At 36.1% G+C, this 18405-nt stretch overlaps 1 protein-coding gene across 1 annotated transcript in view; it reads right to left on the bottom strand.

The window, feature by feature from the left end:
- The window catches only part of LOC139134447 (voltage-dependent calcium channel subunit alpha-2/delta-2-like), a 173858-nt gene that overhangs the window by 32011 nt on the left and 123442 nt on the right, over window positions 1–18405 (bottom strand). Inside the window, exons 8-12 of the mRNA XM_070701308.1 lie at window positions 9291–9341; window positions 5346–5445; window positions 4785–4853; window positions 4267–4356; window positions 2849–2980 (exon numbers count right to left, since the gene is read on the bottom strand). Coding sequence (XP_070557409.1) covers window positions 2849–2980; window positions 4267–4356; window positions 4785–4853; window positions 5346–5445; window positions 9291–9341 — 442 coding nt within the window. The remainder of the gene's footprint in view (window positions 1–2848; window positions 2981–4266; window positions 4357–4784; window positions 4854–5345; window positions 5446–9290; window positions 9342–18405) is intronic.

Here is an 18405-nt window from a genome sequence, read left to right as displayed (position 1 = left end):
CATTAGACCAAATGACAGGAAGTACATTTACAACCTTGGAGATTTTAATTAATGCCATGAGTGTTATCATTCTAATGTAAACAGCACTTAAGTTAGTTACAGATAGTGCAATGCCTTCAACTGTGGGCGGTGATTACACATCTGGAATTATCCTGGATCCAAATTCTCATCAGTTCTTGTATGTCTTACATAGAAAAGTTGCAAAAATTGGTCCAAAATGAAAAAAATCACCTCAGCTTTGTTTTCTGGATCAAATTTTCCTACAAATTGGTACCAAATATGACAAAATTATGTTCACAGCCTTCAAAATTGTCTCACAACATATCCTGGGTTGGTGTAGGTCATTTAAGGTCACAAACTGAGAAAATTACCTAAAATATAAAAATTTTGGGGTTTCCCAACACTTTGAGCAGAAAATTTATCTAATAACATCTTTCAGGACTTTATACCAAATTACAAAGCTATCAAACAAGGGACTTTATACCAAATTACAAAGCTATCAAACAAGTAATGTTGAGATAAAGTTTTCTTGACCAAAAATGACAATATTGTCTTTAAACTACAATTTTTTATATTTCAGGACAATTTCCACATATCTAACTATTGTCATCTCTGTACGTCTGTGTACCAAATATGAAAGCTGTCTGTCCAGGGGTTTTAAAAAGGAAATACTGTCTCAGATTTTTTGACCAAAAATGACAAAATTGCACAAAAATAGTAATTTTCCCAATTTGTCATAATTTCAACAAATTAGAAGAGTAACACCCTCGCAAAGATCCAACTCAAATTTGAGAGCCATTGGGCTGGCGGTTTCAGAGAAGAAGAATTTTTACTGAAAATGAGAAAAATCACAAAAAATTCAGCAAAAATACAAAATTAAGGATATCTTCACAATATTCATAAAACTGTATAAGGTTCACCTAAGGTACTTGCACACAAATTTTCAAAGCAATCAAAAAAGCGGTTCTTGAGTTATTAATTCTTAACCATTTTCACATTTTGTAAGCTCATTTGCATAATTTTGGCAATGCAAACTTCATTTGTACAAAATCCCATCTATAGCCCAGGATGCATCAACACACCAAATATCAAGCTGAAACGTGCAACGGTTTGCATGTTTTTGATGTTGACGGACATACTGTACATACATACATGTACATACATACATACATACATACACACATACACACAGACGCCATCGACTTCAGCCTATACGATAAACTCACATTGGTAAAACCAAATGTGAGCTAATAAGTGCTCTTGAAATTACACCTTTCAGATGGGGCACTGGGATGTCTTTACTTAGTGACATTAGAATGAAATTGCATAATCATGTTTCATTCGGGAATTAAAACATTGTGTCATACGTGAGAAAAGCACTCTAAGAATACGTGTGCGTTAAGACTAAACATTCCACATGGGACTGCGTATGATCGCAACTTTGCTTTCATGTTCTCTATTACATTTGGTCTGCTTGCTTGCAGCTGTATTTAATTTAAATCAATTATAATCAAAATTTTGTCTCCTCTCAGGCTTTTTACTGTCCATATTTCGAGTCATTTACCAAAAAAGTCGCTGACTTTGCGAGGCGAGGTACGGTGCAGTGATCATGTATGATCAATCATCCTCTCTGAATGCCATGCCGACATATATCATTTGCACGTTTCATTTGCTATTACGTATACATATGTAGCCCTAGATGTAGACCAAAGTCTATCTTGTATAGGCTATCAATATAAATACTTTGACAGCACACTGGGCTGCATAGTCAACTAGAGAGTTAGAAAGAGTGAGAACGTTATAGATTTTCTTCGATACTTGCAACTGCAGGCTTGTTTTGAGTATATGTACCAACCAGCGCTGACTGCGGAGCATAGCATGATACGTAATTACTTACGACACAATGCACATAATTCTACAAATTGCCTACATGCATCACCCTACTCTGTTGCTATGGGACTTTGTGAAATCTTGATCACAAAAGGGAAATACGTTGAAAACAAAAGATAAAATGCTCTTTGCGGTACTCACATTGGTTCACAAAGCAGAGGATGTCCCGATTATGTCTGCTTTGTGAACATTACTCTGCCCTATATACAGTGTGTGGTGAGCAAACCCTCCATATGTCAAATTGTCGTGTTTTAATTATACACGTACATGTACCATGGTATTCTGTCGATAGGATTTTCAGTTGACCATGGCATGACCTTCTGCGATTCCGTTCAGAAACCAAGGAATTTGGTGATCTCGTTCACCGACATTCGGTATAATGCTCCCAGTGAAAAATCTAATCAATTCTGATCAAAGACAGAATACGTCAAGCCACAGCCAGGGTTATTAAACTAGTTCATACTGCATGTAATAATTTAGAAAGCCTTAAGGTTTTGAACTTTTCAACTACCTAATTTGCATATCAATGTTATCAGCGGGTGCCCACTAATAGCGTGACTGGTTTTCGACCTCTCTCTCTGCATTACGGCAAGGCTTGCTGAGCATTTTTTTTTCAAAAATCAATGGTAAGATCAGAAAATTGGTCCGAGGCAACCAAACAAAAAAATCCCAGTGTCCCATCTCAACCTCTTCACTGTCAGATTTTCTCTACTTTCCCAACGTTTCCAAATGGTGGAACAATGTACTTGACCAGTTTGGTAAAAGGAATTAAATGTTACAAAAAAGATTGTTTATCATCCACTTTTCTGATCTTGAAAACTTCAATACCGTATTGTCAAGTTGTTTTATTTCTGTTTCCCATTGCAATATTGACGTTACAGTCAGATTTTGGATAATGTTACAAGTCTTAGACTCCAGAAGAACTTTCATGATGAAAAATGTCATCTATTATACTCACAGGATCCGGCACTACATTATATTTTTTAAAGACAGAAGCAGCGTCCTCTTGGCCACCGTCAGTCAGGAGCATGATGACTTTGTTGCAGCTGGCACCTTGGTTTTTCAGATTATAACTTTCAGTTTCGACAAACTGAAATTTAAAAAAATACCGCAATTATACAGTGTCGCTCAAATTTGATCAGAATTGGTATATACCAGTATGGGTTACCAATGATCAACAATAAATGATGTTTCTATCTGTTCAGTGGAGGAGAATTCTACGTTGATGTTATGACAATGATTTCTGCACAGTACAACCAGAAAAACAACAACAAATATTTAAACCAGAAAAACAAGAATGACAAAAGTAATTAAGGTCTGAAACTTTAGGTACTGGAGGTCAACTTTAGCAACATGCATAGCAGAAACAAGCCCCTCTCAGTTTGAGTATAGACGGTCTCCCCCCCCACTACTGTCAATGGTTTCAGCAGGTCTGTTAATATGTAACAGTTCATAAACAATGACAAGAAATGACTCAAGATCAGGGGAGTTGGCCTGTTTCTTACCGGCATGCCATCACTCCTGCACATTTGCAGGATTTCACTTTTTCTTACCTCATTTGCACATTTTTGACACTGATGTGTTCATTTGAACAAATTCACATATCAACCCCTGCATCTACCTGTACACCAAATACTGAGATGGTAACTTTGGCGGTATGGGAGCCTTTGCATGTGACGGACATACATCCGCACATACATACCCACAAATATACAGACAAACAGACGCCACCGACCCATCATATAAGCTCTTTTTGGTATTTATACAAAACCAAATATGAGCTAAAAAGAGAGTTATGGTCTGTGTTAGCCAACTTGTTTTGCAATTTCAGTGGAGTCAGTTTGAAATGATGTCATATTTCCATCATCAATACTCCATGGCAAATGTTTGTCCACAGTCCCTAGGCCCTCTAGGGACTGTGAGTTGTCTTAAATTTCGGATAAGACTTTTAAAAAATAACTCCTTCTGAAACGGTTAATTTCGTACATATTTATTTATAACCAATGGTTTGATTACAATTGTGAAAATCACATGTGAATCAATAAGAACAGGAGCTGAAAGACAAAGTTTGTCTGACTTTGTCTGCATGGGGAACAATTTTTTCTGCTCCACAGAAATTTTAGTAAAAACTCTACGATATAACAATCATCAGCTCTATTTACATTAAAAAACTTGAACAGAAGAGTGAGATACCACAATGAAAGGATTATTCATTTCACAAACTTTAAGATGTTCAATTCAGTTCAAAATTTACAGTCTTAAAAATTTTTGTACATATCTAGGGAATATCTTCTATGTAAAATGTTTTAGGTATCACTGTGCCAATAATTCAGAATTTTGACACATGGCTGTCCAACAATTTTTTTATTCACTTACCGCAGCAAATTCTTCAAAAGCAAATGTAAATCCAGCATGGTAATTAGCAATACCTTTGTCTGTTAATTCTCTAATGCTTTCTTTCAAAACCTGCAAGAGAGCATATCAGAGCGCCCTCTACAGTTCAATGCACAGTGTCTGAAATGAACGTGCATCATAATTGATAATTGTGGGTGTAAAGAAAATCAGTGGAAACAACTGGTGAGATTGAGAAAATATGAACCTAGTCAAGATAGGAGCAAGCGCTTCACATATGGGACTAGTCCATGAATTCAAAACTTTCATGATGGACATTAAATCATACTTTGTGATGGAAATGACTTGCCATTATAAAGTGACTGAATGGCTTTGCATTGAAACTATGCATGATGCATAGTTGATGAACGAAGGAAAGGACTGTTAGTACGACAAGATTCACTTTCAATCATACAGAAGACAAAAGTCAGCAACGTCTACGGCCACCATTTTGCAATCAAGTGTAAAACCAAACACACACCTGGTGAAACCAAACAACTTACATTTTTGTTCCTCTCACTTGCTTGGACAAACGTTTCAAAGCAGCTGACAAACCAAGCATCTGAGTTGAACTGAGGAGGGAAAAATATTTTCAGGTTTTTTAGTTTTCACACATCGGAAAAGGATGAAACACCTAAAACATAAGTCGATATGGCTCCATCAATTTCCATGTCAAGCATATCACACAACCAAGGTTAACAATTAATATTATGGTGAGTTTTTCAAATTGACAATAACATTGGATGGAATGCCCATAGCCATACAAAGATCAAAATTTGTCGGTTATAAGTTTTACTGTGGAACAAACAATTGGAAATAATGTCAGAACACTGTTTTATGTCTCATTGGCTTACGATGTTGCTTTGCCCCGACCAAAAAATACTTCCAGTTCATTGAAAAACTTTGTGGCAATATTATTTTGTGTGTCAATCATGCACCAATGAATGTCAGGTATGAACAGTTTTTCCAGCAAGAAAGAATGTACAGTTTATTGGACTGCAAGCAATACAATTGTACACGATAGGAAGCTCAGAGATAATGTCCTCGGGACTGCATGTACTTACAGCAACTACATTCACAAAGTCGTTCTCTCCCAAAGTATCAATCAGTGATGTTGCAGATGTCTTGATGAGTTCAAGTACCAATCCATGGACGCTTCCACTCCTTTATGTGTGAAGAATAAACAAGAAAATCAACATCAAAGTTCAGATCTGGGCGGGTTAGAAATTCCCTGAATTCAAGACAATTATCTTATCCAGCGCCATGGATGGGAAAAGGAAGCTACAGTGCACAATCTTAATATATGCAAAAAAAAAGGATTTCCAGCTCTTTTCCAGTGAACTGCCATCTGCAATGTACATGAAAAGTACTCTAAAATCCCGGAAAATCCTGTATTATAATGCACATAATTGTCTTAGCTGAGAAGTATGTTGGTCAAAAAATTAAAGAATTAAAGTAGAAATCATTGCTGGTGCATGGTTTTATCTCATAGAGTGAATCTAACCTAAACAGAAGCATTGCATATATTCTGATCACTCTCACAGTGTGCCGACAATAAACTGTCCATTATTGGCTGACATGATATGTGACATACATGTTAAAACGTCAAACGACTGCACATTACCTAGCAACTAAAATGTGTACCCGAAATTTTTTTTATGTGATACTATCTACTTAGGTTGTGACTTATCACAGGATTTGCAAACTAACAATGCATTGTTAACTGCACTCTTTAACATTTGCAAAAAAGTGACCTGACACGATGTGACATTGAAACCCTAATTTCTGCTGTTTTAAATGGGCTGAAAATTCAGCCAGACACATTGGGCCATCTCTGTCTCAGCTTCCTGCCTCTATAATGAGGCTAATCACTGGCTAAGTTCTACACTGGTCGATCACCAATCATGTGTAATAGTGAGTTAGTCAGAGAAAATAATTGGCAGGTCATTCACCATTATCGTTCAGCAAGCCTTTTCAAGGTCAAACAGAGGGTGTCACCTAAACATGGCAGATTTTTGCCTGCGGTTTACGTTACTGTCAATAATTTCAAAGTGCGCCGGCGAGTCCTAAAATACATGTGTTCACATGTCAGCTTACGAGATAATTATTGTATTTAATATTTAATTTCAAACATAAGAATGTTATTCTGAATTGAACATAACTAATATTTTCACTCTGAACTTAAAATTATTCCGTGAAAATTCTTGTTTCAAGACAAAAATCAAGCATAATAACTGCCTGGCAATACGCAAGTTCACCTGAGAGCATTGCCCTTGCATTATGTGAATGGGTTATTCATCAATGCCTTATGACCTTTGACCCCAGAGGAAAAGTTGAAGATGAGAAGAGTAACTGCTGGGCTTTGGGTACACAGAGCGTTTGATGAAAAATATTTGCATTTTATTTCCGTGTGATGTAGAACAAACGTAATATGTCCGGTGGAAAAGCAATTAGTACATGTTAGACAAATACTGAACTCTGTATTAAGCGACACAAAGTTTGCATTTCATGTCTTTGTGACGAAGAATAAATATAACATGTACTTGAAGAGCGATTAGTAAATGTTACATGAACCCTCAAATAAACTGTAGCAAACAATTACTGTGTTGGTTTGATTACTTGATCAAGAAATGCCCAAAACATTTGTCAAACAGAAGAAGAGTATGCACTCTTCGGAGTTCAGTTCCAATCTAATAAAATTTCTTCACAAGAAATTAAAGAAACTAAATAGAATGTTTTTTGGTCTCATATAATTTTTTCCTTGAAGACGTATATCAAATAACAAGGCACTGCATGTTTTCAAGCAGAGATACTGCCCGGATGAGAAATGTGTACAAAAGTTATCTCAAAGTTGTAATCTGTGATACAGAAATTTTTTATCTCGTCTCTCAAAATTTTTCAAAAAGCTGACAGCAAATGATTGATCCCAGACTAGCTGAATTGTCTGATAGCATTATCAATGCATTACATGTCTCCCACAACATAAATCAATTTCATTTTGTCAATAAACTGATGAGCATAGCGATATCAAAAATCCCCTGACATCATCTTTTGAATTTCAAAACGTCTAATAGTATATCAGATATCTGAAATGATCAGAGAAAATGTATTGTCAGCAGGTTTCATGGCAATACATATTAGTCTAATTCCCAAGATGGGTAAAATGTATATTGGAAGTACACTTTGACATTTAATGAATTTTTATGAGATTTTATAAATTGCGATTGGGATATGAGAGAAATTTGAGATTGAAGTTAATCGGCGTTGGGGTTAGGAGCAAGAGCTGAATCGCAATGGGGAATATAGCAAATTCTAGGTCTTGTGTCAATCTGCTTCGGGCTTAGGAGCTCAGAGTTGCTCTGTAACCTCTAGTTAATCACATGGGTTTATTATGATTGAAGTTTTGAAAGCTGAGTATGCTTCCAGTGCATCAGATCATTTTTGTATTGTCGCATGCACTATATGTCAATCTCTGGAAATCAAAGCATAGTGTTTTCAATATTTGTTGAGCAGTCTGCTGAGGTGGAACGGCAACGAATACTGAATGGATTTCCATAATTCATGTACAGTATACAGGAGCTACATAATCTTGTAGTATTTCATCGTTATTCTCATTCTCTGTCAATCTGTACTTCCTTTCCGTTGGTGGTATGATGCATTACTTTAAGTTAGAATGTGCCTCGGGGACAGATAGTCTGACTCTTAAATTTCTACACTTCTTTTCTGATCTACCACTTGTGGGGGCTCATTTTAAAGCTCTTGGAGAAAGAAAAACTTTCACCGTCTTAGTTTTTCGAAAATCCAAAATTTAATTTTTCGCCCATAGAGTTAACACAGGAATGGCAGCCATTTTGAATTTCAAATATCGCAAAATGTTGGGTAATTTATTTTGCTAGTTCCAAACTTTGCATGGTGACCCCCGATTTTTATTGTTGATTTGGTAAGAGAATGGACGAAAGTTTCATTCAGGAAAGTTTGAGCAAAAGTTTAAGTCTTTCACTTTCGAGGCACATACTACCTTAATAGCCTCGGTGTATGTAACTGTAATTTTCAAAGTTTTTTCTGTGTGTCTGTTGCATGTATCAACTTCACCTTCTGGGCCTAGCGTTTCACTTCCAGAGGATATCTTGAAATACCACGTAATTTTCTTGTCAGCCCAGCCCATGGATGTGCAACAAGCACTGTTAATTACCTGTGCAGAAACTAACTGGCCAACTAACAATTCTATTCACACAGGCAGTATTGACAAGCTGAATACTGGGTATTTTAACACATCCTTGGGAACAGATAAATAAACATACCGGTACTGATATGCATGAAAAAATAATATTCAAGAAAACTATATAACAGTTGCTGAGCCTTTTAACTTTTACTCAACTAATACTCAGAGACATGAATTCAAAATCATTTTTTTCTGAGTAATGTGGCAGTAAGATGTGGTATCCAGTACACACTATGTTATTCCAGTGAGTAAACCATTGTGCCTTGTAAATTGCTCTACAGCTGGTCAGTAAGATCTATAATTTGATCTGCAGGTAACGGACAGTCCCAGTGTTGTCACTTGAAATGAAAGTGACTGCACATTGAGATAGCAATCTGAGAACAGATGATCGACCTACCACTCACCATGATTTCCTTCAGATAATAAGAGGTATCATACCGGTATTATACCTCCAGTGGAGATACAACAGTTGTGGCCATTTTACCCAGGTAGAAGTCACATACGATAGTAGTTTTTTGAAATCAAATATACAGTACCTGTGGCTTGACTATTTAAATTTATTTTGTTTATGACATTGAACTCTCACGCTGCTTTGTAATGTTAATATATTATCACAAACAAAATTTTACTACTTTTTAATTACACAAATTTTCTATAAACTTTTAAAATCAAAATAAGTAAAATGTACATGAACCCACACAGGGGCCAATAATTACTGCAACAAATAACATATGCTTACGGGAAAATCCTACACGTAGATTAAGTTATTAGAGAAATTAATACCTACACATCAATTAGAATCATCATATCCTTGGATGAAGCCGCTGCTTGGATGTACCTGTAAGAAATCAACCAGAAAGAAAGTCAATCTACGGAATTTTGGACGATGGCTGTTTCATATTCACCAGTGAGATCTTACCACCATACTACGATAATTGAAGTACTATTACATTTACTAATATGGTTAGATGTTGATTGTCTGCATATCAGAAAATTGAATTGCCTATAGATATATGTTGTCTGATTTCCATACAACATTTGTATCTAAGGATATCATCTTATGGAATAACATCATAAACATGTATGGATCCATCAATTCTCAATTTTCAATTTATCAATGAATAATAAAACATATGTTTTCAAAAGAATTCTTTATTATTGAGATTTTCCCAATGGCATTGCCTAACACGACTTTCCAGTTATTTTATTTAACCGAGGATTGTTTATTGAAATTTAAAATTAATATGTCTGTCACAGGTTAGAGTGTATATTGTTGATTGTTATATAGTATCGTATGATAATTGTGATGGGATGACACAGCTTATTTGCATATACGTATGTGTGGCATAAAAACAATTGTTGCTTAATGATAATTAGTAAAGATTGATTAGCAGTATTTTGACAATTATTACAGTTTGACAAACCATTTCTCTTAATTTTCAGATATATTTGAAGGTATGGCAAAGACAAATAATATTTTTATATAATTATACATCTTCCATTGAGAACAATAAAACTATGCATGCCCTCAAAAAGCCATGGATATAACCATTCCATAACATGTACCGTTTCAAGGCGTTACCTCCCTCATGTGTAGTGCAGTGCATTCCGTGGCTGCCTCTGTGCGGTCAATGTTGAATGTTTTCAAAGGAACCATTGGACAATTGCCAGAATATATATCGTGCAATGTATACAAAATCAGAAGAAAAACTGTTGACATTGCACAAAACGGTCAATACTGAACGAATGTATGAATGCCCATACATTGTAAATGTAAGATGTATAATAATAAGGTTATTATGAATAGTACTTCAAGGATGCACAAGGACATTGGCTAGGTGTACCCTCCGCATCGCATCAGGCGATACGCTGTGCAAATTGCCCTAAAAAAGTATGTGTCCTTTGTGGTATTTTCATAATAATCTCATAATATACATATCATAATGGGATATCCGCAAATTGCTTTTTGGTAATAATGGATATTTTTAATATATCAGTCCAATAAATTTGCACCTTATTTGGATAAGCACTGATGATGTCAATAGTCTGTAATCATTCTTGCATGCATTATGGACGGTAAATGTACTTCCCACCATTAAATTGTGATATGGTACAATATAGGAATGTTTTACTTCGGGGAAAGACCAAATTCCGTAATTATCTCTACATGCTTTGTTGCAATATGAGTACTGGCATGGAATATAAATATAAATAACTGTATTGATGTTGTGTTTGGATTTGTAATAGCTAATTGATTTCATTGATATCTTGTGATCAGTCAAGTTTCGTATTGTACATCAGGCGATTTCTTCAGTGCCCATCCTTTGTAGATACAACCGTATACCAAATCAGACACAGTAATTGCATCAATTACATACATGTGGTTTACAAGAATGGAAACATCTTAAAATTACATCCATTGGACAATAACACTTCAAGTGATGCTCCATTTGATGTAATTTGGAAGGCTGGGATATCATTGGAACAAAATATTAGTTAACAGTAATCAGCAAATGCAAATTATTGGTTCAATGAAAATCTTGTTTACTTTAATTGTGATATGAATATCAATTAGTATAAGAGAAGATACACAAATTAATCTACAATTTTGAAACTAGACTAAAACTTTTGCACACATTGTTTCAATCATAAATTTTATTGTTATTATTATAAGTGGCATGATGACAGAAGTCTTTAAGCATGGTAGCGATTGCTATGTGTTAGGAAGATAAGATATAGCCAGATCAGATATGTCAGTGTGATGAAATTATGTTAGTTCATACTGGGTTATCACTAAATGATTTGATTGCACCACTAGTGTGAATTGGAGATATTTGTTATTATAAGTGAAGAACAGCAAACTGATATAAAAGCTCTGAAAGGGCCAGAAGCTGTAACTATTGGTGATTAATTCACTATTTTTGTTCTTAATGACAACTACAATTGCTTGTTCTACACCCCAAAGTATGGTGAGATCCACAGTATTCAACTAGTCAACTCAGCCTGGACATCAGATGTGTATTAAAACTGTGTTGTTATTGTTGGCAAGTGAATTTTGGACTAGAATTCAAATGTCAACAATAACAGTCCATTTTACACATGCACAAGCTGTGTTGATGGCTAAATAGTCGATGTTTCGGCATTATTTTAGGAGTAGAACACAAGACTGTACTTAACATTAAAATCAAATGAAAACTGAACTATCAAAACAATTAACACCAACTTGTGATATCATCAAAAGTTAAGGCCACTGACCCTTTCAAATAGAACGGAGTGACAACAGACAAAAGACGAAAACAAGTGGGAAGGACAGAAATGTTTTCTCATAACACTAGCACTGCCATACAGAGAAAGACTGCAACCATTTCAACGTTATCAAACAAATGTTAAGTCATTCTAACATTGAGTCATCGATTCCTACACTGCTTTCATCAGGGTGTATACATTTTTTTCATGTATCACTTGGACATGAAATGCTTGAATATCTTGTGAGGTCATCAGAAAATGTCTTTATAATTACTGCTTCTTTATCCAAGAAAAATCGACATATTAACGTAAGACACACTTTACTTTTGTTCAGAACATCAAAGGTTCTTGAAATTTTTAATAAAGCACGGTATATACATAATGAAAAAAAAAATTTCAGTAGCATAGATTTTCTGAGTGAAAAAAAATGTTTTGATCATTTTTCGTTTTGTTTACAACAACAAAATTAGCATAAGAATCATCATACAAAGTCACAATTTATTCTGGTAACTACTTGAGACAGTACATCTGAAACAGGTGAATACTGCATAATTTAGGTACATAACGGTGTTGGAGTATTATAATGCTCTACTTTTATGTATTGACAAAGGGAATAATATTAAGGTCACCATTACTGAAAATTTTCAATTACTCTATTGCTGGTAGCGGTCACGCTTTCACCTTCAGTGTGCATGTGATCTCGATGCTGTCCATTCGCTATACCAAAATGTGATGTGGTCAACAGAAATACTTTGTATGGTTTGTATACAGCTGCACTTTAAATAATGACTATGACGTAGTGTCATGTGATTATTATTCATGAGCTGTCATTACTATTCATGAGGGCATGTATATCTCTCTTGGCCCACGTGTACTCAAGGCAGTCTCCAGCTTACCATAACTCTATGTACGTAGCTTAGAGCTTAGTGTAATAAAGTAGCATCTTAGATTATACAGTACTCGCTGTTTCCAGTCGTCTTTACATCCCTTCATCATTGGAATACCAGTCTTGCCGGCCCGACACGCTACCACATAACTGACAATACCAACGCAACCTTGGTTATATCACAATGACAAACAGTACTCTGATTTTTCCAAAACGAAACGTCATTACTTTGTGATACTGATGTCATGCCGATCACAAAACTTTCAACTGCATGTGAAACTTATGAAAATTATGCTGATTAATTAATTATTTGAGCACATCGCCATGGATACTGCAATCTCAACAAGAACCTGATTGGCATGAATATTTCACGGAAAAAGCATTGACCACAGGCAGAAAAGTGTGGCTCACTTATTGTAAATATTTCATTGCACTTAATTCTTGATACACTGGAGTTACACACCGCCTGTACATGAAAACACAGCCTGAAGCCCAGTACTAATTTATTTGAGACAAAGCTTGGTGGAAGTTCCTTTTATATGCCACATATTCTCTTGATTCTCTGCTATCATAATTTTATCACCATAATTTTGCTTTGTTTGTATACATGTACCTAGGAGGTTTAAAATGAAACTGAACTCTTAAAATACGTATTACAACTTAGGCCAGAGAAAAAAAAATCTTGTTCATCGGATTTTTTGGACCAAGTCCCAGGAGCGGCGAGCGAATTTTTTTTTATTTTTTTTTTTTAGGCCGAAGGTAAACGCGGTTCTCTGGCATTTTTGCAAAGATGCAGACAAGGCAAGATAATTGTTTCCCTTTTTACCAGAAATATCTCAGACAAGAAACACTGATACTGGTAACTGAATTCAATACTATATTTCCCAACAATAACATGGCCATTACATTCACAATTAGTGTTTGCACAACATATTCTGAGCATTTCAACATTCTCTCAGAATAAAACTGAAATGTACAGCAAATCACTGAAATTCAACAACTCAGTATTGTCCTTTAATATTGTCCTGGTGGGACCTAGCATCTGAGTTTTTTCATTTTACTTTGGCCCCATGTTTTGGCCTCTTTACCACTGTCTATATATACACAGTTTACACAATGGTCTAACAACACTGTACTGTGATTGGAATGAAGTTATATAGTCATTATTCAGATCGTACTTTAACATCGACGCAACCATGTGTTTGTCATTGCCGTAAATTTTTATACTTTCGATGCAATAATGCCAATTTTCATTCAATCGGATGCACCATCCATCTGCTGTCACGATCTTGTTGAACAAATCGCCGAACGTATATCAGGACAAACACTGAATAGCGTGTCTGGAACTAACTGTTGGCCATCACGTCGAATGTTGGCGATCAAATTAATACTCATGATGTGACATGTACTAACCTTTACAAAACGAGCAAATTTCTGGCCAAATCGACCCACTTCGCGTCGTGATTCGCCAAATTCAGACGTCACAACAACGTGTTGGCGGTCAACTAAGTCCGAACACGTATGAAGTCTCATTCAAAATCCCGTGCCCGCGAAAACCCGACACAGTGTAGGGCGCCACCAGCGGCAGTACTAAAAATATTTGTAATGCTGAAGTAAGAATTTGCCGCGATCAAAAAAAAAAAAAAAAATCCAAATATGCCAAAGTAGAAGCGGCGATTCCGATGAACAATTTATTTTTTCTTCCTGGCCTTATCTGTGCTTATCTTTTCACAAAACTGTTTTCAAATTCACAGGTTACGATGAATTGTAAGACGTTTTGCATATATGTACTTCTTTTACGAAATTTGAAGATAATGGGTTGTCATTCAGCAAAATATTTAGTAATTAGCGCATTCCACGGTTTGCCAATTGATACTAGAGTGTTGGTAAGGTACATGCCTAAAAGTAGTTTCAGTGTACACAAGAAATTGTATTTTTAATTTTTTGTTTGGATTTTTCCATTTTTTCCAGCATTGGCACCATCACAATGTTGTTTTTAAATCACACAGTTGATTAAAGGACCATTAAAAGCCTTCCACACTGTCTACAATCTTGCAAAATGGAAACGAGGACTGGATGTAATGTTTGAACCTAACTATGTATTTTCTTTCCTGACCACCGTCTTCCCTGTATACATGACTGAGTTATCAGCTTGAAACAACCGTGTCACTTACGTTTAAGGTAAAACGTGACTTGGAGAGAGACATTCAGACTTTCAAACTTTTACAATTATATGACATTTTTGGTCTACCACATGTAGGGGTTCATTTTGGAAACCATGGAGTAAATAAAATAGTCACTGGCTTATTTTTGCAAAGAAACCCAAATTTTATTTCTCTCAATAGAGTTAAACAGGTATAACAGCCATTTTGAATTTCAAGTATTAGAAAATACTGAGTAAATTGTCTCTCTAGTAACAAATTATGCCGGTGAACCCAGATTTTTTATTCTTGATTCTGAAGGGAAAGGGAATGGCTAAATGTTTAAATCTTTCAATTTTGAGGCCTGAACTATCTTAAGGTAGTATGCGCCTCCAAAGTGAAAGACTAATAAACTTTTGCTCAAACTTTCCTCAAGGAATATTTCAACCATTCACTTTCAAAATCACGAATAAAAATCGGGGCTCACCATGCAAATTTTGGCACTAGCAACACAAAGTACCCAAGATTTACCAATGTGTGAAATTCAAGATGGCTGCCAACCCAATGTTAACTCTATGGAGAAAAATAAAATTTTCGATTTTGGAAAAACTAAGATGGTGAAAAGTTCTCTTACACCAAGAGCTTTACAATGAACCCCTACAAGTGGTAGATCAGAAAACAACTGTAAAAATTTTAGAGTCCAAATATCTGTCTCCGATGCGCATTCTGCCTTAAAGCAGTAAAACTAGCAATCAGTCTGCACGATAACCCGGCTTTTGAGGTGTGGCCGGTACTAGCGATTTGATTGGGTATTGGAGGGTGATTGGCATGTGCGAATCATGTCAGAAACCATTTTCTTTTTATGGGTGGGTTCACCCACTAAGCTATACATAGCAATTAATATTTGTTATCATATGAAGATATTGTATAATAATTTGATATTGTTTGTAATTTATTTAATAATAACAATTATTTTCTTGATGATTTGAAAACGTTGACAACCTCAGTATGCATGTGTTCTATGACAGTTAAATTTCCCACCCTGCGCATAAATGGTTGACACTTCGACGAGAGTTGACCGATGTCGATGCTATAACATCAAAACATTAGAACAGAAACTCACATCGTTCTTAAAGTTATGGATCAAATTTAAAGCTAATTATCTTTCTACGGTAGAAATGAAGATAGGTACAAAAATGGCTTTCCTAGAATAAACCTAGATTGAAAGGTCTAAATGTCGCGATCACATGAACTTCCCGACCGGTCCAACTACCTGTCGACTGCTGTACAGACTGTCAAGATTCGATGTCTAAACATCAAAGAGCTGCTGTGTACCAGACCCCATAGAGTACTACCATATTTATAGAAAGCTACAAAATATGCGTCTGTTTTTACTCACAATGACTGAATCCTGTCTCAAAGCTTTTGTCATCAATATATATTTGGAGCGCAAATTTCCTGACGGGCAGTGTTTGGATGCCGGATATGATCATCGTTGTATGGACAATACCATCGATGATCGTTGACACTCGATGGAAAATCGACGGCTGGGACTATTATTTTGTTTGGTTTTATAGAAAGTAGTCCGACTGATTACAGATATTGGAAGGTAAATTTCCTGTCAGGCAGTGACGGGCAGCAGTATGACCCCTTCTCATCGAACACTTGCAACACTGCCTGCGATCGCAGACCGGTTGTGGCATCGACAGAAATTTTAGTTGTCAGGATTCTTTTCAACAAATACGGGCTACCACAAGTTTACCTCTGAATGCAGTTGTGATTAGCAACCTCTACTACATTAATAAAGAAAATGAGCTCATACGCCGACGAGTTCTTCCGTATTATGCAAGTTCTGTGCGTTTCGAGTGTCTCGCCAGTCAAGCTATGATTCATGACACGACAGCTCATTATGCATGACCTTCATTATGTCTAGACTCTAAACCAATAGGCACAGCTCTGAGATGTCATATGATACTATTCATGAGCATTTGTTTACAACATATGCGATTTTCGCGCCACGTCGTTATCCTCTGTTTTCTTGGTTATTTACGCCTATTTTACCTTATTAAGGCATAGCTGATGAGTCATACTTTGAGGGCAATAATAATCGGCTAATCTGCATTCAAGAAAGTGGTAAGGGATTGGCCAGTACTGCGCTTCGCGCCCTAATGACTGGAATTTGACATGTGTCAATCAATGGTTTTCACTGCAAGTTACTCGAAATCGTGTCAATCAGAGCAATTACCGACGAGGGGGCAAGCCCCCGATGAGTAACATGAAGTTGTATGTTGCCAGGAGTAAACCATTGCCGATTGGAGAGGTTTGCATTCCTCTGACGGTACTTACGTTGGCACATAATCGGCTTGAAAATTTTAGGGTTTTTCATTGTTTCGCTCAAAGTTTACAGTGCTGAGAACACATTTTAATGAACAACAGTAAAAATTAATCATTTTTAAACAATTAGTAATACCTCAAGGCCTTATTTTTCGTACTAAATTGTCTACATGATTTTTAGACCAAAAATTACAAAGTTTCAAAGAGAGGTCCTGTCAACCCCACAGAAAATGTACCCTCCATTTCTTCGTGCAGTGAGGTCACCAGCCGAGCGAGCGGGACTTTAGCACCCGTTTACCGTATTGTGGAAGCTATGCCAAAATTGACACTTGCAGCCTTTTTCGACCAGCGTCGTCCTCAACAGCAGGATTATGCCACAAAATTGACAAAATTTTCATATTTTGCCCTATATTCACAAACGTGAATTCGCTCCATTTCTGCCGACGATCGCGTGCCTAGTGACCCAGATGATTTTATTTTACGTTTATATTGACAATGGGGTACGTTTAATCTGCATAGTTTGGCGATTGACTCTTTAGACCAAAAATTACAAGTTTTGAAAGTTGAGTTCGTTCAAAATCAAGTAATTTTGGCTACCCGATTGAAAAGTGATAAAATTATATTTTAAAATATGTATATTGCCAAAAAATTTGTCGACGATATTCTTCAGACCTATAGCCGACACTTACCATCTCAAAAACAGTAAAAATATACCTTACTTTATGAGAAAACCGCATCTTTATTTGGGAATTTTGCTGTCTTTTGTTTACTTTTAATGACGCCACTGAAAGACGCCATTTTTGCCGATATTACCCGTCATGCAATGGTACCGGAAAAGCCCGGTCGTCGTGCAGACTGGCAATCCTATTGCTTCATCCCTCCCATGTTAATCGGCCATTTTCTATGCTGTATACACCATATTCACCACTTGATTGATATCTGTGTTTACAGGTCTTTGTTTTCAGATTTAAGGGAACGGTTTCAGACAAAAGAAGAAAAATACTATTTAATTTGCCCGTCTATGGTCTGGATGATTATGGGGAGGGAGAAAATGTTTGCCAAATTTATAGGACAGCAAATATCAGTTTTCAATTAAGATCTCTGTAAAGCTATGGGACTGGTAATGCTAGGAACAGGCAATTATGAATCAAAATGGTGAGGGAGTAAAATCTACCACACACCTAGATATTTTTTGTGTCCCTTGCAAAATTTGCAAAACATTTCTTTTGAAATACTGCTCGATGTTGAACCTTAAAATCTGTCCCTGAGAATGTGTTTTGCTTTCAATAACAACA

Source organism: Ptychodera flava, chromosome 6 (assembly GCF_041260155.1).
Source record: "Ptychodera flava strain L36383 chromosome 6, AS_Pfla_20210202, whole genome shotgun sequence".
Classification (NCBI taxonomy): domain Eukaryota; kingdom Metazoa; phylum Hemichordata; class Enteropneusta; family Ptychoderidae; genus Ptychodera; species Ptychodera flava.
The sequence above is the reverse complement of the archived record's forward strand: the minus strand, read 5'-3'. Positions and strand labels throughout refer to the sequence as shown.